Consider the following 22215-nt stretch of genomic DNA (forward strand, 5'->3'; position numbering starts at 1 on the left):
TTCAGATGATGTGTGCAGATCCAAGTAAGGTGGCCTTTTGCAGTTGACAGATTGTAATTTTGTCGATGTTTATTGTTTCCAAATGCCGGCTCAGATCTTTTAGCATGACACCCAGTGTGCCAATCACCACCGGGACCCCATAGTTGACCTTTTGCGGTATGGATTTTGTTTAGAAAGTAAGTCAGCTTGCATAAGCCAGTAGCAAATTATCAACAATTATACAATCTCCTTCAGTGTTTTTCCAGTATCTTAGACTGCCAACCTAGCAGTTCGAAAACATGCCAATGTGAGTAGATCAATAGGTACCACTCCGGCGGGAAGGTAACGGCGCTCCATGCAGTCATGCCGGCCACATGACCTTGGAGGTGTCTACGGACAATGCCAGCTCTTCGACTTAGAAATGGAGATGAGCACCAACCCCCCAGAGTCTGTCACAACTGGACTTAACGTCAGGGGAAAACCTTTACCTTTATAGACATTAAATAAAATTGCTGTTCATAGGTACCTCAGATTTTATCCACAATGTAACCTTATTAAAAATGATTTCCATTGTAAGATGGCCCTTATTTTAAATGTGTACAAAATGATGGGTGCATCACATTCTTTAGCCTCCCCCACATGGCTGCATAATTGCCACTTGGACCAAAATAGCCAGGAAAGAAAGTGAGGTGGGTTGTTTTTCTTTCTTTAGTTTAGGCAAGGGAGAGTGGATAATGGGGTAGTGATGCATCCATGCCGCGCTATACTAAAGGAAGCTTCTTACCTCTGTCTCTTGTCACTGCCTTCTCACTGGGTCCCTAATGGTGTCAGGATGCATTCTTTGCTCTTCACCCATCCTTTTTTTCATGCTGCATTCCCATTCTTTTTCTTCATTTATATTCTTTCCCTTTTATTTCTTCCTAAATAAGTTCCCACTATGCATTTTTAAAATGAGAAGAAAATATTTTTACTTTTGACTTAACCACAGGTCAAAGCAAAATCCACAATTTTGACCCCAAAACTTGAACTCAATTTTTGTGACATTAATTTATACACAAAAATATATGGGACAACTATCTGCTGTACCATGACCAAAAATATTGCCATTTTGCAGTTTTTATGGAACAGATAAGGCCAGTTTCTTCCAAAAAAATAAAAAAAGAATAAGTAGTCACAAAGCTAATAACCACGAAGCGCAACATTCAGAATCTAGTGTGAGACATGACAACCTTCCTTCATGATAAATCAGCTGTTCTCTAACAAAAGGAATTTTAAAGCGTTCAGTGAGAAACAACTCAGTTAAAATTTATAATTAGCTCTTATTAGAGCTACTTTATGAAATATCATTGAAAACAATTACACATGCTTGAATTTTATTTCCTTCTAATCTTATAGTAGCTCTACCATTAAGATTATACATCTTGCATTTTATGGTGGAATCTAATGCACAAAAACAGTTGCCATTATAAATATGTTAATTTTAAAGGTAATATATGGTTCCTTGTTAAAACAATACAACAATTATGTACAGCATGACAGTCTCTTTTTAAACAGTAAAACTTGGTGTTACCATAAATATTTCAATATTAATGCCTAGTATACAGTGGCTGAGTTAGAGCCTTAAGATAACATGTAAAACTTAGTTTAGAAATGCTTTTGTAATTATTATTTAATAGCAAGTTATTGAGCTTAAAATACCAACTTAAAGAAAAATGCCGGAATACAAGTGAAAATACTGGTTTAAGTAAAGTGGGAATGACATGTTATCATTGCATCATTTCATTATAGATATCTAGGGAAGCCCAAAACAATATACGTAATCATCTTTGAAACATTAGGAAAGTTGATTATTAAAAATTTGACTAGCTATTTGATAGATATTTTCTCATGACTAAATTTCTAAATCTGTGTTCTGTATGATCACTTCCCCTATCTTGCATTCATTTGAGCGTCTCATAGAAATGTCACAGGCTATAATTTTTGCTTTTAATGGCGTTCTGGCTCATTTCCAGATATACTTAAAGCAGCTGCTGATGAAGTAGGCTCCAGTCCACAAAAGCTTTTGTCACAATAAATCTGTTAGTCCTTAAGTTGCCATAAGATTGTGATATTACATTTAGCACTGCTTAAATTTTATGCAGTATTTCCAGTGCTAGTGTTGTCTATCAATCAAGTAAGATCCTTTTTGTTGGAAGTGTTTTTGAAAAGTTGGTGCATTTTGTTTTTTATAGTTTACAAACACAAAATTTAGTCAGTTGTTACAACTGGTTTTGATGAAAACACCAAACATCCCACTATTCGTATGCTATTTTACCTGAATAATTTTTTAAAAATAATTGTATATAAGATTTCTTATTTCTTAGTCTTCACATATAGAAAGAATTGAGATAATATTGGTATGAGTGCTTGTGTGATTGGATTGATTTGAATGTCGGACTAAGACTTCTGGAGACTAGAGTCTGAATCCATAGTTAGCCATGGAAACCTGCTGGGTGACTTCGTGGGTCATGCTTGTTCATTTTGACAGCAATGGTAAATGCCCTCTGAATGAAGCTTCTAAAATTAGAGCAGTTATCACTAGCCAAAGAATAGCATTTCACCGAAGCACTTCATCCTGCTCTTGATTTTGTGCATCTTGTGTGCTGTTTTTATGATGGTCTACTATCATGGTGGGTTCAAGAACAAATAAAGTTATACAGGTAATATGCCTGATCATTAATCAGATCAGTAGTGCTTCTTTTTCATGAGTTGTAAGTGCTTCTCTCTCGCTCTCCTTCCCTGTCTTGCCTGCCCTTGCTTTTGCTGAAACAGATTTGTTTTGGATGCTTCATCAGAATCACAAATATTTATGTTCTGCAGCAGGGCATGGAGTCTTGTTGGATGCTTTTATAAAACCAGTATTAGTTGATCACACAGGTTTTTATGTTGCTATCTGCTTTACTAATCTGTCTTGAACTTTTACTTAGAAAGTAGATTTTCTGTTTTGCATTTTGAGTACTGTAATACTCGAGTATAAACCTAGTTTTTCAGCCCTTTTTTTAAGACTGAAAAAGCCCCTGTCGGCTTATACTCGGGTGAAGGTCCTAGTTGGCTTATATTTGGGTCAGCTTATACTCAAGAATATATGGTATATTTACTATTTTTCTCTATTACTGTTGGTATTATTACATTTATTATTTTTCTCTATTATTGTTGCTACTATTATATTTATTTTACTCTATTATTTTTATTATTATTAATACATTTATTATTTCACTCTGATCTTATTATTATTATTATTATTACATGTATTATTTTATTCTATTTATTATTACTTGTATTATTTTCCTATATTTATTATTATTATTACATGTATTATTTTACTCTATTATTATTAAAAGGGTACATAAGCACATTTATATTGAAGAAGATGAGACTAATGATTTGATCAGAGTTGGACAGTCTCATCTTAAATTTGAGCTTTATGTAAATATTCAAAAACATTTAACCTACCGATGCCTCAATTAATGTAATTTTATTGGTATCTATTTTTATTTCTGAAATTTACCACCCTCGGCTTATACTGAAGTCAATGTTTTCCCAGGTTTTTTTGTGGTGAAATTAAGTGCCACGGCTTATATTCGAGTCGGCTTATATTTGAGTATATATGGTACATGAATATTCATAGCTGTAAATAGACGCACCTGATGTACTTAGTAATTCAGGATGGCTCATTGAAAAGGGAAATGGCATCTCATTGGTCTTTCAGGAGCTATCTTTACTAGTGCAAATACATTTATGTGTAAGAATAAAAAAAATCATGGATAACTCGTGTGTTTAAAACTCTCCTGGAGGCATCTGGCATCTAAAGTTGGGTTAAGTGAAGCCAGGTTAACTGGAAGAGGAGATCTGAGTTCTCCGCTTCAAAGCAATGGATATCATGCAGTGGGGTATGCAAAAGCCACCTGTCCATTCTGTCAGCAGACAGTATAGTCATAATGCAGCAACAGAAGTCTAGAAAGCAAGATGAGGCAGTTTGCTTTAAGAATATTTTGTGTACCTGTGTTGTACTGATGTCCCCTTTCTTTCTGTGCATACACCACTGATAATAAATTAGGACAGAAGTGTTTGTATTTAGAGTACTGATATCATTATACTGACAGGCATTCCTATTTTAGAAATGATCTTGAACATCAGTCAGTGGAGGTGAATGTGCATTGGAGACCATTTAAACAAAATACACTTTAAAAAAAGAATATACAGCCAACCAGTGTTTGATGTCTGATTATGATTTTCAAGGTCCAACCCATGAGAAGGGGCTGTAATCTGGCAATACCTTCTATATTGTCCATCTGTCAGTTTGAGTAAAATCCAGCAGGGAGGAAGACATCCAGACATGCAGAATTTTCACAAATAGATTAAAGCACACAGATTTATTTTGCAGAACTTCTTCCTCACATTTCCCCAACTTTGTGTCATCTGGAAACTATAAGGCACAATTTGCAATCAGCTAGTGAGTGAATATGCCCTTGATTCATTTTGTTTTGAAGTAAGATTGTGGTGATGCTTTCAACAGTAACAGTAGTGTGTTATAAAACTAAATACCATTTATGAATGATGACCTCAATGTTGCTTCTCCATATTTAGGGTACAAGTGAGAAGCTTAGATTTCACTGAACTGTTTTAGGCCCTACCACCCAGACTCCTTTGCATTTCCTACCAGCAGGTTCCCCCAATACTGCTTCTGAAAACTGGGTTTCCCCCCAAATATTACTGTGTGTGTGTGATGCCATTTGTCTACCTAAGTATCTACAGGTGATACGATAGCATACCTAACAGTCCAAGTCAGATTCAGAAGAGACAGAAACACCAGTTTTACTAGACCTGCATATAGTTCTGATATGTGTGCCCACAATGGAAAAAAAACAGTGTACATTCAGTACATACATTCGCAGGATGTATGCTTGGAAATGGTGAAACATTATATATATTTTCCCTATATCTCAACAGAAAGTTTCACAAGAGTCTTCAATTAGAATGATTTGATTTTTTAAATGAGTATTAACTTGAAATCTGTTTTCTTTAAGAATGTTAATTATATATATCTCATCAGTTATATTTGCCTGTTTTTGTAGAGGATGTGCTGAGCAAAGATGCTGGGGAGTGTGCAATATGTCTGGAAGAGCTGCAGCAAGGGGATACAATAGCACGATTGCCTTGTCTATGTATATATCATAAAGGGTACGTACATGCAAAATATAGTTCAGTAGCTTGTTATTGTTCCGCTACTTTCCCAATCACATAAGAAGACTTCTGCCGATACAGCAAGCACTTTCCTTCCTCACATCTTCTCAATACTACTATCCCATCAGTATATTTAATTTTTTAGTCAACTGTATTTTTCTGTCTTTCTTGGGCTTTTTGCCGTTAAAAAATTATTCTCAATTTGTCATTGTTTCCAGTGTTTTTTTCCTGTGAAATACATTTGTCTTCTCACATAATGTGTTCTTTTCCTGTTCCCACGTTTTGGGAATATTTTAGAATATAGGTTCTCAAACTTTTTATGCACAGGGCTGGTTCACAATCCCTCATACTGTTGGGGGGCTGGATTATAGTGAACGAATACTAATGCACACTTCACCTATCTTATTTTTAGTGTAAAGAAACAGGAAAGAATAATACAATATTTAAAATTCAGAACAGTTTTAACCAACATACATTTACCAGTATTTCAATGGGAAGTGTGGGCCTGCTTTTAGCTGATGAGATAGTCAAGTTAATTAGGATTGTTGTTGTGTGCCTTCAAGTAGTTTCAGACTTGGGAAGACTCTGAGTCTAAAGTTCAGGGCAGGACCCAGGTAACGGGCATTGGAGGACCACATCTGGCCCACAGGCTTTAGTTTGAGAACCTCTGTTCTAGAATTTTAACTGCTCTGTTCCATTTTTTAAAAAAATCTGTATGAAATGGTTTGATGATGAAGCAAGTACTTTCCCATTCTGCACTCCAGATACATTATCAGTAGTATCCATTACAAGCATTACAAACATTTGCATTTTGTTGGTTGGCTTTAAACAGGAAGCCTTGAAATTGCTTATTTTAAAGTCACTTTTTTGAGTGCATTAGATGTTTGAGAATGTTCTGTTTCTCTATTATATGAACAGCAAAAAAGACAATCTTTATTTCTGTTAGTGATTTCTTAAAATTATATTGTATAGAAAAATTGCCCCTTTTCACAGGGCCTTCAGAAAAGGTGCCTTCACTGAGGATTGGCCATATTTAAATTAAATATATAAATTTAATTAATTACTCAATTTATTTATTTATTTTGTGTCAAAAGCATTGTACAACAAATACATTTCAAATAATGGGGGGGAAAGAAAAAAAAAAAGAAATCACAAGCAACTAAATAGTTTTGGACCAAAAGCGGGCAACAGCAACCGCATTGTCTGTTCTTATATTTGCAAAGTGAGAGCAAAAATGTTTACTTCGTTTTATTGGAGCCATCTGAGAAGTAGCTTTCTGTTTCCACTTTAGTTTTATTTTTTCCTTAGTTGTTTTTCTTTTTTCTCCTTCTCATAGATGCATAGATGAATGGTTTGAAGTAAACAGATCTTGTCCTGAGCATCCCTCAGATTAATGATAAAGATTCCTGTTTCTGAAGGTAACTGTGACTCCTTTTGGTAGTATAAGTAATGAAGTTAAGTTACATTTCACTACTATGAATTAAAGTTATCTAACTGACCTAATCAGGAAAATTTAGCTTTATTTATTTAATATAATAATAGTTTATTTCTATCCCTCCCTATCTCCCCAATGGGGACTCATAACGGCATAAATGCCCTAAAGGCATACAATCCTGTCTCAAGTATTAATCAAGATAAGACCTAGTTAATACTTGAAAAAGAGACCACTCATGAATACAAAGTGATATAGGTTAGCTATATTTCAGAGGAAAAAACTGGCATCAGAAAATGGTATAAAATTTATGGGGTTGCCATAAGCTGTCGGGCAACTTAAAGACATGCACACATTTATTGCTTCTCAGCTCCACAAGAATATTATTTAAACTTTAAACATAAGCTGATAAGAACATCTTAAAGAAGAGACTTGGTTTTGTGGAAAACATGGTTATAACACATATCCACATGCACAGTTAAATCAGCCACAGAAACCACTTCTGGTTTTAAGGACTGTACCCCATACAGAATAGCTTGCTATCTATGGGCACATTCTTGAGAGGAACTACAGAGAAAGTCCTTTCTCGTGTATCTTGCATGCACCTTTTTTTTGACTACAAGTCCCCATAAAGCATAAATTGCTTTTTAAGATATGAACAATGGGTGACAAAACAAAGGCTAGACAAAAAGATTATATATTCTGTGCTATTACTTACATGGATATCTAGGATGTTATGCCCTCAAATAGTATCAAAGAAAGCTACTTCATTTTGATGTTTTAGCTTAGAAGGAGCCTCTGTCCTGCTATTTCATTTGCCATTGCAGCATTCTTGCGGTTATTTCTAGAAAGTGCAGTAGGGTGTTGCTGTGGTGGTTACAGAGGGAAGATAATGATTGGCCTTGCCTCTACAAAATGTACTTATGCTTGAAAAATTCTCTACCCATGACAAGTTGATACAGTTCTGTATTACAGGTGCATTTTAACAAAACATTATTAAAGAACTATATAATGCAACACAGAAGTTTTAACCCTGTTCCTCTCTGTTCCATGCCCCAAACATTTCAATTCTATTCATTTATGTAAAGCATCAGTGTCCCCGTTTCCCCCTGCATCACATAGTCAATGGACAAAAGAAGGACCTCTATGCTCCGAAGAGTTGGCATTACTTTTTGGCTGGATAAGTTGAAGTCGGTCAAGCTAAACAGTATAGCTGATTGGCAGCATATATTTTCTGACAAAGTGGTAGTTATAATGGAGAAAGCCCACATTGTTGTCTGTCTTCACTTTTTCTGTCCTCATAGAACATACAAAGGGCCTTAGTTCCCCTTTGCTCTATATGTAGTACCGGAGTAACTCCCATTAATGTAAATAAGTGAATGAAAGACAATTTGGGAGGTTCCAAGTTGAAATTGCTTCCCTCAATAAACTGCAACCAGAGTAAACAACAAAATAATGGTTATGGCTGTAAAATAATGGTTGTGGCTTGACAGTTGCTTTCTGAATCTAAGTGGTTCCCAGAGAGGCACAAATCTCCCTGATTTCCATTCCTACAAATCAGACTGCTGTGTTTTACAGAATGTAATCTCCAACCAAGAAATCTAATTTTCTTTTCTGTCGATTTCTTTGTAGTCTCTTACACTGATCATCATATGTAAAGGATTTGAAGTTCCATCTTCAGACGCTAATATGAGAATGGACCTATGTTCATTTTGGACTGGGAAAGACAAGAGATGGAACATGCCTGGGACAAATGATGCAAAGTTGGAAGTTCAGTGTATCAACACTCACCTAAAGGAGACACAGGGATTCTAAAATATGCTGCACATCCCAGAAAAATCCTCTTCCCACAGACTCTACAGACATTGTTTTGTATCTTCAGGCCAAAGTTAATAACTTTCAGTTTAATTTTTTAAAGCTATCTACAGAAGCAGGATTGTTCTCACATTCTTTCTTGAATGGAAAACTGTGCTTTAAATCAATCTGGGACATAATGCAAGGAAGATGCCATTCTTGGGTTGGAACTCCCCACTCCTTTGTTCCCGTGGGCTGGTAGGGAAAGCAGATTATTACATGCAGTCAAATATGGTGAACATATTCATGAATTTACCCCACCCTTTATGCTGTTCACCTTTTTCTGTGAAAGAATGCAACATTCCTTGACTTAGGAAATTTTTGTTAAGTAAAGTTTTGTCAAGAGTGCAGCCCAAAGAACAGAATATAATCAAGTCTGATTACTAATTGACAATGTTGATCAGGCTATAGTTATTGAGATCCGCATACTGTGTTCATTTCTGTATACTAAAATTGACTTTTACTGCTTATGGGTATCAGTGCAGCAACAGCAAAATGAAAAGCATAATCTAGCAGCTATGCAATATTTTTTAAAGATAATTATAGGGAAACTAAAATTACCATCTATCAAAGTGCTGCCAGTTAAGGTAATTTAACGGGTATTTTTTTAATGTTTCAGGTAGTTAATTTCTTGTACTATTTCAATCTCCAGGGTTCCCTTGTTTTGCTATATAGTCTCAAAAGCAGGTAATGTGGGATGTTTCCTGATGGGACCTGGACTGATTTTTCTTTGTGTGTGTGTTTTTTTGCCATTCCACATACATAAATGGTCTTAAGGTATATAATTGTGGGCATAGGACTGAAGAAGCACCTGTATTCTTGATCATTAATAATTTACTATACAACTCTGGCTTGCCCTGAATTGCAAAATGGGATTTCCAAGTAGGTAGAGAAGAAGCTCACTAAGTAAAAAAAGTTAATAAAATATTTGTTTCCACACAAAAAACACCAAAACAACAGGGACCTTTTTATGGAAAGCGATTAAAGTATCTTGTGATTTTTGTAAAAAGATGAAATAGTGTTGAATAAAGGTGATGGAAAGTTTAAACATGTTTAAAGAGCAAAAATAAGATTTGTATTACATGATTTCATTTTTCTTAAGGATTTGATTCTGTTTCCCTTAAGAACACATTTAAAAATCTGTTGGTTGTTATGTGTGAAGAGGCAAATGTAGGAACTGCTGCTGATACCTTGTGTAAATGCATGTGTATGTGCATATGTAGGCATACTTGGTGCCTTGCTTCTCACATTTCTCAAAACCACAAACCAAGTTTATAGTCCGCTAGTAATGTCTTGCAGCTTAGATGTGTCTTCAGTGCTGTAACAAGCAATCACCTCAGATTTCAGGAATTATTACACTTTGGTGCAGTGGTTCCCAATTTTTGATCCTCCAAATGTTTTGGATTTTGTCCCAGCATCCCAATATAGCTAATAGGCAGGGATTTTGAGTGGCCAAGTCCAAAATATCTGGACAACCAGAGGTTGGGAACCACTCTTGTCGTGCACAGAACTAGATGTTTAGAAATCACAGAATGGCCAATCCATGTTTCCAGTGTGTGAAATGGACAGGTTGGAGCATTTGCAAGTGAGAAGCAGTGGGCATGTGTAGGAAGTGCTTGAGTTTCTCCTGTACTGTTTTTCTTTCTGCAATCAGGGAAACTGAAAAAATATTAAAAATTCTCCCCCCCCCCCCCCCCACTGGAGGATACTGTGGAGAAAAAAAGTTTGTGACTTTTTAAAGCAAAATTTCATTCAAAATGTATATATTTCTGTAAGACAATTTAGAATTGTAGAGAATGTTGATTTCTGTGATTCCTAGACATACATGAGACTCAGAGGAAAGATACATTTCTGCATGTTGTTGGTGCTGTCATTTTAATGAGAGAAGCCACAGTCTTCAATTTTTCAAAGTTGTTTCATGCCTTCGTTTCATGAATAATGGCTTAGTTTGAATATGGACTGATTGTATTCAAGCTTATTTCTGAATAGGGGTGTATTGAACTGAACTGTCAGACCTTTTAAGAATGCAGTCTTCTATCTGCTGACCTGGAAATAAGTGCTACTAAACAGATTTGGCCATATGTTGAGTGGGTATCTATAATATTGCTTAGTACGATTAGTAAATAAATACAAATAAATGAATAGAATGAGCTATTACATTTCATGCTTTCAAAGCAGTAGAGAATGTATAAAATAATAAGAAAGCAATTATGACTTATTTCAATTTACCCCACATTACCCCCCTCCCCCACGGCTTCAATATTTCTGCACATTTGACAATACAACAATCCCTGCCCACCGAACCTGATTTTGCTTTTTTTTCCCTTGGGAAATCTGGCTTCAGAGCCAAGCTCAACAAAACCAGCTGGGAAAAGCTTGCAGAGGAAATGCTGTAAACAGGGAAAGTTTAAGCATTCACACTCTGCTCTGCCAGCCCTGCAAATGTTTCCCTTTCCCTTTCTTGCACTTTTGTTTCCTGCCAAAAACCTGCTTCTGAGCAAGGCAGTGCTCCCCTGCACTATGTTTATAATGTAATCAGCCCTCCGCATTTGCAGATATCACTTTTGAGGATCTGAATAATCTTTGATTTAGTATGTTCTCTCAAGGAATCCCTAGCTCCTCCAGTGTGACTCTGTGGTCCATTTCTATCACACAGTTGCACCGAGGAGCATCACGATCCCTAGAAAGAACGCTTTTCTTGGGGTCTGTAGGTCCACCAGTTTGATTCTGTGGTGAACTTCTAGCAGATATTGACTTAGAATTGCTTTGTAGATATTCCTAGAGAGGTATTCTCTCAGGTTAAAAAGACTGGTTTTGTAAAAACATTTATGCGTTTCCCACTTTCATAGCGGTCCCTGACTGCAGAGAATGTAAAAGGATGACTGTTTTTAAGAGGGGGAAAGGGAGGGAGGGGAAAGCATTGTGTGAAGTCTCATCAGCCTCTAGGGAACTGCAGAAGCATGTTGTTCTCTCCCTTTGTGTTTCAAAATGTTTTTTTCTTTCCTGACAAGCCTATCCCTAGCTTTATAGCTGTAAGTTGTAACAACAATGCATCATACTATTCAGAAACATTCCTTTCAACTTGAATTGGAACCTCTGACAGTTTTTAAAGGAGCACTGGGGCTCAAACTAGACTCTGGGTTTTTAGGTAAGTTTTTTCTTTGCATTCATTTTCCAAGGAATTGGGAGATCCTTGGGAATCATATCTCGAGTTTTTATTCCATTCATTCCAATCGCCTAGCAGGATGGCCCCAGTAAGGCAGGTTTATGTTCCTGACTTGCTCTAAGGCACTTCTTAATATCCAGAAACCTCTTCCTGCTTTCCCTTTTTCCTACTTGTAGTTTGTTTTCTTTGCTGTTTTTGAGATACAGTGTGATTTTCTTGGCACGATACTTCACCTTGTTTTGTGATGCAGACATGCCATATGGAAAGTCCCCATTTCATCCCTGCCAGTGAGGAAATATCAGTGCTCTTCTTTTTGATAGAACCATTTGCTATTTATACCTCTTTGTCTCAGACTTTAAGCTCCAAATCTTTCCTCCTTACTTCCATCTCCTAAGCCAGCACACTGTGCAGACTTGAATCTTAACCCACTCTGCTTCTGAGTTAAGATACTATCTTATTAATCTTAGTTCAGGTCTGGCCAGAGGGAACACTTTCTATATTTTTGGCTAATAATGGGATAGCTTTCCTAAGCTGCTTTCTGATCTTTCCCTGTGCAGTGAAAATCAAAAGCATAGAGCCAAATGGTTTATTAAGTACTTACTATGTCTAGGGTGTGTTCAGATTGAGGTCCACTGGCCAGTTTAGCTCAATGGTTATAGTTAAGCAATGAAATAGTTACCCCTAGAAAATTCTCAGGTTTCTGGAATTTTAAAATTTATTTATTTACTTTATTTCTATCTTGCCTTTCTCCTGATATCGGGATTCAAAACATTGTCTACAGTAGGGTGGCAAACATCCCAGACCTGGTGGATATGCATCAAAGAGTCACTGGTTTCTGTTTGATTGCTTTGGCTGTCCAAGTTCAGTTTCCCCAGTCAATTCAGTTACTGCTGAAATTTGATGGGAGCCGGACCTTCTTTCCAAGGTACAGGAAGTTACCAGAGTGCCTCTTGCACTAACCCATTAGTTGGATTGTCAATTTTTTCAGAGGGGTAGATAAAACTATTGTGTTTTGAAGGTTTGTTTTTTTTTAAATACAGTGCTGCCATTTTGAGCGCTGTGGTAACAGTGGCAATATGATTAGCATGAGAGAGAGAAAGGACCTTGGGCTCTACAGGAGGTCCACCAACTAAGACTTGTTCACTCTGAGGGGAATGATCAAACATTTTGAATTCAGGGAACACATTCTGTCATGGAAGCAGGGTTGGTGGGGCATATATGGGGCATAGTCAGGACAAATCAAAAAGTGGGTGAGACAACACTATTGTCTCCTACATCCTGCTCTTTGGCACCCCTTTCCCTCTTTTTCTCCCCAATTCTCTCCTTCGTTCTATTCACATTATAATGCCATACCATTAATGTTGTATTCAGACAACTCTCATCTATCCACTCATTCATCCATTCTCTCTTCTCTTCACTCACTGTCTCATTCACAGTCTTATCTTTCTCTCCATTCATCCCCTCAATGATATGATAGTTAGTTTGAGAGTTTTCCTCCCAAGACATTTTGGGAACGTTAGCAGTGCAACCCTAGTTATGCTTGTCTGCTGGTTTTTCTCTTTTGATGTCTGGAAGAGTTCATGAAATGGTGACATAGCAAGGCTTAGGTGTTGTTGGAAGAACAGACCATTGAGCATTGTTCCAAGAAGGGCAATGAGACTCCGGCCAACACAGTGTGGCTGACTTGCATGGCCTGGGCTCTTTCTTTTCTTTCCTTTTCTTTTTTTCTTTTGCAGCAATTGCATGTTCTAGGGCAGAGAGACACACAAAGGCCATGGTTTTCCCATCACTAATTCAGTGCCACAGTAATAAAAGCTGTAAAGAAACATAAGGCAATACTAGATAAAGTTGCCAGCACGACCAATAATTGTGTGGAAAAGGATCTTGACTTTAATAGCTCTTTTCTGTGTCACAGTTCAGTTGCCAGAAGATGGTAACTTCTTACCTGTGGTAGGATGTACATTGCTAGTGGTTTACAGTGTCTGCTTATGACAACCAGCAGTTGTTTGGGTTTTTTTTTTTAATAAGTAGTCATTTTTACATATTTAAACTTTTTGTTTGGCAAAGATTACACTTTGAATTCTGGGCCAAACAAACTGAAATGGAGAGGCCACTTTAATGGGTTGGAGCAAATTTTAATTGGTGCTGACACTTATAAACACTTTATTTTTGAAACTTTTTTTTTACTGTAGAGTGTCATTTTGTTCTTTTCATTCTGGAATGTCTTAAAACATTTAAGCATGGTCATTTGAATAAGTGATGAATTTCTTTATTAAATTGTTATATTTTCTTTCAGTATCTCTAAAAGCAACAATATTGAGTCTTTGCTCACATTAAAGTGTATTTACATTCCATAGCTGAATCATTCAAAACATACCAATCACCTCATTAGAGAATAGTCCTAAATTAATTGGAGTGAATCTTTGCTGAATCTATAAAGCTCTGCTTACTTGTCAAATCACTTCCCCTTTTAAGCATTGGCAAAATAATGTCTATTTTGGCCACCAAGGTTTTTAAATATATATATATATATATATGTACTTCACCAGTGTTCCATAACACATGCAAATAATTCCCTAAAGCTGTGTGTGGAAAAGCCAGGATCTTGCCTATCTTCTCTGGTCTTGTGGGATTCTTTTGAAACTGTGTGGAAACTACAGGTCTACATATGCAGGTATTGCAACATGGTTGAAATATTTATTTTGGTTTATTACCCAGACAGTGATTAAATTAATTGGGGGGGGGGCTGAAATATTAAAGGGCCCATTTGAGTAAAAGGAAGTTGCTAGTTCTACCTTTATAAAGGAAATAAAGGAGCAATGTTCAGGACTGCTGCCCAACAAATTAAACTTTTCAGAATACTGAAACCCTTCTCCTGGGTAAAAGTGCTCACTGTCACTTATCTGTTCACACCCATCACTTCCACACAAACTCTGAGCATGTGACAGTTCAGTAAGAAATGCTGTAACATTTGCAGTGCTTGGAAACATTACTGTTTTCAACTACGGCACTCAATAGTTGCAGTAGGGTCTGGGAAGTGTGGTTTCCGCAAAGTAACGTTTCCAGGCTCTGCACATTTTGCTGCAGCAGTGGACAAGAAGTCTTCCTTGATTTCCCTGCTGATAAAAAAGAATGTAATTAGCTATGTCTAATAAAATATGTTTGTAATTTTTTAAAAAATTGAGCTGTATGAGTGGGGGAACTACTTGAGGTCTGCTTTTTTTTAAGGTACATCTTGTACTTGGTCTGCCAGAATATAAGTGTATGATTTATTTTCTTTTTTACTGATCTAGGTTGTACGTTTTAACATTCCATTTGTGTAAAATATGTACAATGATGTTAATAAATTTTTGAAGCACACTTTTGATTACATCTGGCTGTATTCTTCATTTTCGAGATACAAACAGGAAACTGAACTTGGTTAAAGTGTTGGTTCAGAACAGTAGTGAGGCAATAAAGTGGGTTTTCTCTTGTGCTTAACCCTTTTCATTGTGTTAGAAAGTTTTTGAATCAATGAAAAACAGCTTTGCTTTCAAAGGTAAACCCTGCCTTCTTCCACGACAAAGGTAAGAAAACTACTTTCTGGAGATGTGGCTATATGTTTTGTTCTTGTTGTGTGCTCTCAAGTTGTTTCTGACTTAAAGTGGCCATATCATGGGTTTTTCTTCGCAGGATTAGTTCAAATGGGCCTCTGTGACTGAGTGGGATCCAAAATCTGTTTTCCTAGAGTTCTAGTCCAGTACTCAGAGCATTATACTATACTGAGTGTCTGCTCAATTGTAAGTCCCACTGCTGAATTCACTTTTCTCTCTGGAATAAGTGTATTTCATAATGCAGCCTAATCTGGGATTAAGGACTGAGATTCAATTCCCAGTATCTCTAGGGATCTTAATAGAGCTGGGAACACAGAGCTGGTCCTGCTTAGAACAGGCAGAGATCTACTATGTTAGACCAGTGGCATATCTGTATAAAGCCGGTGCTATCTTCCAATTTTTTCCTCTTGAAATGCCCTAACAAAGAGAAGACTCCTATTTCATTTAATGATTAAAGTAATACATTGCTGAAGACAGCTAGCAAATGTTGAAAACAAAAACAATAGTTAAACAATTAAAATAAAACAATTGAACTGTCAAGAAAAACCTTAAACACATGAATGTAAAACAAACAGCATCCGCCATTTAAAAATATGTTGATTCTTTTCCAGTTTGTGCTAACTTTAACTTCTTGACCCAGGTCTCTTGTCAAGTAGGAAGGGCAGTATGACTGAATCAGAAGGAAATCATTTTGAAGAATGGAGATGTGTGATGACTATTTGGTCATCTCTAGTCAAATCGGATCATCTTTGCCTCTGATTTTCTCCTTTCCTATTGTTTGCATAAAGAAACGTCCTTGAAGAAGACATTCTGTTGAGAAGCCTTTAACAGGAACAAAGCCATTGCTTAGGATGCACTTCTTATGTTTCCTTTAAATACGGGAAAACACAGAGAGACTTGGGTTCAAATCACTACTACCCTGTTTCCCCTAAAATAAGACATCCCCAGAAAATAAGACCTAGTAGAGGTTTTGCTGAATTGCTAAATATAAGGCCTCCCCCAAAAGTAAGACCTAGCAAAGTTTTTGTTTGGAAGCATGCCCAACGAACAGAACACCAGAGCATGCAGGATCGGTAAATGTACCTACCATAGAGTGTTGTACATGGAAATAATGGTAGTAACAAGAAATTCTTGATAGGATTCACAGCTCTTTTTAGAGCTCTCCTAATCCAGAATCAGAATTATGCTGCCTGTCATACCCCAGCCACCTTTGGATTCTGAACCTGATCCAGAAATGAACTTTGACCAGGATGAAGCTTATTCATACCTTTTGCCCAGTTCTCCGAGCTCCTTTCAGTTACAGCTGCCAGCTGTTGATAGTTCAGATGCTTCCTTAATTGGGAGAGATACTGGAGATGTTACTCCCGTAGCTGAACCAGATGTCCAGAGTTCCCCAGAGAATGTGCCCTTCAACCGAAAGGAGTTTTTGCATTGCCAGAGATCAGAAAAACAAGGGCTTAGAAGGAGTAGCCACTTGGCATCTCGAGGGGATTGTGGATAAGAAGATTTCCTTGGGAACTTTTGGGGAGTTTGGTCTCCCTTCATTGGGATCTGATCTTCGTTCCATAAAAGTGCCTTGCACTGCAGACAATTTGCGGTGTCAACGTAGCGTTTTCCTGAGAACAGTTCACCGACTCCAGTTCCCTGATTTCACCAAGCCAAGCCTCCTGTTTCTGACGGCCAAGCCGATTTAAACTCCCGATTTAAACTGGAATAAATTCACTTCCTTGCCTTGTTCCTGAATCAAGTTTGATCTTCGCTTCGTCTTGTTCCTGCTTTGATATCCACGATCTCCTAGTGACCTTATTATTCAGCCTTGTTTCCTTCTTGTTCCCCGCTCAAACTTCGCAACAGTTTGAGCGTGTTTCGGTGTTTCGGACTTTGGACAATAATATTGGACATTTTCCTTCATCTTTTTGGACTTATTCATACCTCATCACAAAGGACTATTTCCCACTCATCCTTTCTGCTTATGCATTCCTGAATTTATATTTGCTTTAATAAAGATATTATATGATTATTGGTCTCTGTCTAGTTTCCAGTGTTCACGCTGCCTTGGGGTGCAACACTGCCCTTCATGTGTTCTGGAGTGCAACCTTCAGCAACTTCAGACTGCACAGTCTGTAGTAAGGGATATTGGCAGTTGCAGTTCAACAACATCAGAGCAGTTGTACAATTCCTATCCCTGCTCTAGTCACAACTTTTTAGATAATGTTGCAGGAAAACCTACTGAAATTCGTTATTCTCCAGAACTGATTGCTGCGGGTTCAAATCCAGTTCTTGAAAAAGAAAAGCTTTCCCCTTGTATGGCTGGAGGGGAAAGAAAAGCTTTCCCCTCCAGCCTGAATGGCATCTTGCAGTAGTCCTTACCTCTGGCTGTGCTGGCTTGGATGTTTGGAACTTGCAATCTAGTGATATCTGGAGAGTTGCATGATTCCAACTTCTGATGTTTCTAACATCTGCCCAATTTTTGCAGATTCTTGTTCCCAACAACTGCCATTATGGGAGATTTTTTGCTGTCCAGTGCCGATTATACTTCCAAGCTTTACCGTGGGTATTCTTGGTTTATTAAAATAGCCACATTTTTGACTTGGCAGAAGGACAACAGATGGAAATTATTCCAGTCTATAAGGTGCAGGGGTTCATGTGCGGAATTTAAATGAACACCTGTTGTCTTTGTTCTGAGCCTGACTCCATCTCACTGCTATGTATTGGCTCTGCCTTCAATTACCAGAGTTGTGCTTCATTGGTTTTGAGTTAATGTAGTGTACGTGCCTGCGTTGGACTGGCAGGGACATTACATTCCTAATCCTAGCAATGGAGCATGGCCTATGGCCTGAATGCAGTCTATATGGAACAAGAAGGCTGCTGGCTTCAGACTTCAAACCAGGACTGGGTTAATCATTATGCTAAAAGTGGCCCAGAGAAGCAGCTTCCTGCCTTTCATTTCAAGCACTAGGAAGGAAAGCCCAGCCACCTGTCCATCAAGGCATGTGGCGTCATGGGAGGACTTGTGTTCACATTATACAATTCAGTTGAGAGATGGAACAAGGCAAGTCATCAGTATCAAGGTAAACATTGAGTATTAATGTAAATAAATAATTGTATTGCAGCAGCTGCCAAGGATGTGGCTATGAAATGGGAGGTAAAATGAAGGCATATTTCCCCAAAATGATAATCCTCCCCCAATTAAATTTCCCTTCTGTTCCCGAATTTCTTGCACTGTAATAATTTAAATTTTCAGTTGAGCATTTATACAATGTACACATTAGTCATGTGTGCAAAATTCTTTTCTCCCGTTTCATTCATTTATTTGTTTATTTAGTTCCTTTGAAGGCACGAAATGGGAAGGTCCCTCCCCGTACGAAAATATACTCGACACGAAAGCAAGTGGGAGTGGTACCAGCTCCAAACCTGCTTTTCAGCATCACAGTTATAGAAGAGAGAAGAGGGATTGCGCTCAGGGAAACCTACCTTGCGTGACTGCTGAGGTCTCTTCATCGGAGTTAGGGGCGGATTCATGGTGGGATCCTTGGTGCGGGTGTTAGGTTCTCTTCTTCCAGTTGTGCTGTGGGTAAGTCTTCCCCAGAAGAAAGCACCAAGACACACGCTGGGTAGATTCCAACAGGTTTTTATCGTACAGAATACCAGAATCTTCTCTGTAGCCCATTTATATAGGGGCTCTCACATAGCAGAGGGTAATTGAGGTTTTATGGCTGGCCCGTTTTATGGCTGGAATCTGTTCTTTGTCGGCGCTTGCTCTGTGTCCAGAGATGTCAAAGATCGGAGATCATGACAGCGGGGCTGGCAGCTTGCCAGGGCTTGCCCTCCATAGTGTTTGCCGGCACCCTTGCTCTGTGACTGTGCAGGCCCAGAAAAGCACTGGCAGGTGAGGGCACTTTCTGGGCCTGCATGCCACACACTCATTCTCTTACCAAGGAGAGTGCATGTGTGGCGTGCAGGCCGAAAGTGTCTCAGTGTCTCTCTACAATGCTAGAAGTTTGGGGACTTGAATGAGATTCCATTGTGTAGAAGGATTCTTATTTGATGGATAATGCCCCCCTTCCCAACTTCTCTCTCTCTGACCCGCACATAGCTATAATCCCGACATGTATGCAGTATGAGTTCTCCAGTTTTTGCTGTCTGTCAATTAATCAGATTGCAAACCAGAATAACCATCCTGTGCTTACAAAGTCGTCCTTCCCCCAAATTGGGACTACTACCTTAACCAAGCATCCAAAAATGGGGTAAAGGCCACCGTTCCATGACTCCAGAGTTATCCAACTAGTTAACAATGGCGGGCATGTTGAGTCATTAAATCTGGTGTTAAGTGTTTCTGAAGGTGTCCTAATCCTGTTAGTTGATGAATAATGTCTATGATCCACCAGGATAATACCCCATGGGCAACACATCGTGTCTGATCTTGGAAGTTAAGCATGGCCAATTCTGAGAGATCACAAATACCTGGTGCTGTAGGCTATATTGCAGAGGAAGGCAAAACCACCAATATTCCTTGCGTGAGAAAATCCTATGAAATTCCCAGAGTCACCAAAAGTCAATAGGTACATACAGACACACACAATGTATATAATTGACTTTGCATGACACCAAATAATGTGGTGCTCCATGTGCAACTATTCTTCAGAAGTAACGTTCTGATCAGGAACTGCTGCCAGCATTAAAATCATGTCTTAGTGGAGAGACACTCTAGGCCTGCATTAATTTTTTTGTTTCTGAAGCCAAGCACCATCTCTTAGAATCATAGAATCATAGAATAGTAGAGTTGGAAGAGACCTCATGGGCCATCCAGTCCAACCCCCTGCCAAGAAGCAGGAAATCGCATTCAAAGCACCCCCGATAGATGGCCATCCAGCCTCTGCTTAAAAGCCTCCAAAGAAGGAGCCTCCACCACAGTCCGGGGAAGAGAGTTCCACTGCTGAACAGCTCTCACAGTGAGGAAGTTCTTCCTGATGTTCAGGTGGAATCTCCTTTCCTGTAGTTTGAAGCCATTGTTCCGTGTCCTAGTCTGCAGGGCAGCAGAAAACAAGCTTGCTCCCTCCTCCCTATGACTTCCACTCACATATTTGTACATGGCTATCATGTCTCCTCTCAGCCTTCTCTTCTGCAGGCTAAACATGCCCAGCTCTTTGAGCCTCTCCTCATAGGGCTTGTTCTCCAGACCTTTGATCATTTTAGTTGCCCTCCTCTGGACGCTTTCCAGCTTGTCAACATCTCCCTTCAACTGTGGTGCCCAGAATTGGACGCAGTATTCCAGGTGTGGTCTGACCAAGGCAGAATAGAGGGGGAGCATGACTTCCCTGGATCTAGATGCTATACTCCTATTTATGCAGGCTAAAATCCCATTGGCTTTCTTAGCAGCCGCATCACATTGCTGGCTCATGTTTAACTTGTCCACAAGGACTCCAAGATCTTCTTCCCAGTGATAAGTGGAGCATTGGCTGCTTTACTCTGATGCTGCCCTTTCCTGGCAAGTCTGGCAGAACCGAGTTCTGTCTTGCAAAGGTGCCCAAGGGAAGCTCTCGTCAAGCTCTATCTATTTTTGTTCTCCCGTGGGTGCTTTTGAAGTCCTGCCCCCTTTCCCTGCAGCTGTTTCTCATGAGATTCATATCTCCTCACCCATCTATCTGCTCCAGAGCAATGCAGTTGTTGTTTTTAGGTTATGCTAACTATTTCTTTTAATATGGTATTTCACAATGACTCCCTCCGGCACTGAGGTCAAATGCAAAATGTATCTCTCCTGGTGTCGAGACTCTGTTCCTGGCAATACATGAGCAAGCAACTTCGGAGTGCAACAAAGAATTGTAATGTGGTTCTTGACATTTCCTACCAAAGCGGAACATCAGAAGCCACACAATCTGCCAGGGCAAGGACGGTTGAGACCTCTGGCACTCCAGTATTTGGAGAATTTGAAATATTTGTTGTGACTGCTTTGCTGGAACTATGATGTTTGAATGTGGGACATGAAAATCTATCCATCTCATTTTCGCTGTGTTTGATCTAATCACAGGCCTTTAGAGTGGGAAGGGACCTCAAGAATAATTAAGTGCCAGGCCAGGATCATACAACCAAAGCACTCCTGAAAGACATCCATCTAACATCTGAAGAAATTCAAGGAAAACAAATTACCTCCTAATAACAGCGGCAAGAATTTGCTATGCCAAGTTTTGGAAGAAAAAGGAGATACCGGACGAGAAAGAATGGCTAAATAAAATCCAAGATATAAGAAATATGGACAGACTTACCTTCTTACTATCTGAAAATAAAGGCATATCTACAAAAGAGACAGACTGGAGCAGAGTTACAGAATATTTAAAACAAAAAATTTATAAAATACTGATATAAAAAAACAAAAACAAAGGATAAATATGAAAAAAATGGCTAAGAAAAGTAAGAAATATATTAAAAATCAAATAAGGAGTAAAAACATGAAAATATGAACCAAAGAACCAGAAACATAGAGATAGACAGGAGAAGGAAAAATCGAGAATTGACAGCGGATCAAGGAAAAGGACTAAAACTCTCCTAGAAGAGTCCCGGGAAGTCACCACCAAAGAAAATCTAGACCTTTCTTATTTTCTATCATCTTTATTTTGACACTTCTTGGACACTATTTCCCTCTCCCCTCTTTTTTTTTTTTCTCTCTCTCTCCTTGTACTATCAACCCTTCCCCCCTCCCTTTTTTTTCCACCGACTATTTTCTCTCCTTGCTACTTGACTTTTTCTTTCCCCAAACTTTCTTTGATTTTATGTGTTTTTCATGATTTTAGATTCACCTTATACTTTGTTTTAAATGAAAATTGTAATAAAGATTATTTTAAAAAAAATTCAAGGAAGCCCACCACCTTCTCCGGCACTGTATCCTCCTCTCAAACTGCTCTTGTCATTACGTGTTTCTCAGCTTTTACATGTCATTTAAATCCATTGGTTCTTGTGCTAATTTCTGTAGT

The 22215-nt window shown here is 38.3% G+C and overlaps 1 protein-coding gene across 1 annotated transcript in view; it reads left to right on the plus strand.

Annotated features, from left to right (window-relative positions):
• znrf2 (zinc and ring finger 2) overlaps window positions 1-15014 on the plus strand; it is a 67865-nt gene extending 52851 nt beyond the window's left edge. The window contains exons 3-5 of the mRNA XM_003222189.4: window positions 5094-5199; window positions 6539-6620; window positions 8267-15014. Of these exons, the coding sequence (XP_003222237.1) occupies window positions 5094-5199; window positions 6539-6596 (164 nt within the window). The 3' untranslated portion in view covers window positions 6597-6620; window positions 8267-15014. The remainder of the gene's footprint in view (window positions 1-5093; window positions 5200-6538; window positions 6621-8266) is intronic.
• The last annotated feature ends 7201 nt before the right edge of the window (window positions 15015-22215 follow it).

This window comes from Anolis carolinensis, chromosome 6 (genome assembly GCF_035594765.1).
Source record: "Anolis carolinensis isolate JA03-04 chromosome 6, rAnoCar3.1.pri, whole genome shotgun sequence".
NCBI classification, from domain to species: domain Eukaryota; kingdom Metazoa; phylum Chordata; class Lepidosauria; order Squamata; family Dactyloidae; genus Anolis; species Anolis carolinensis.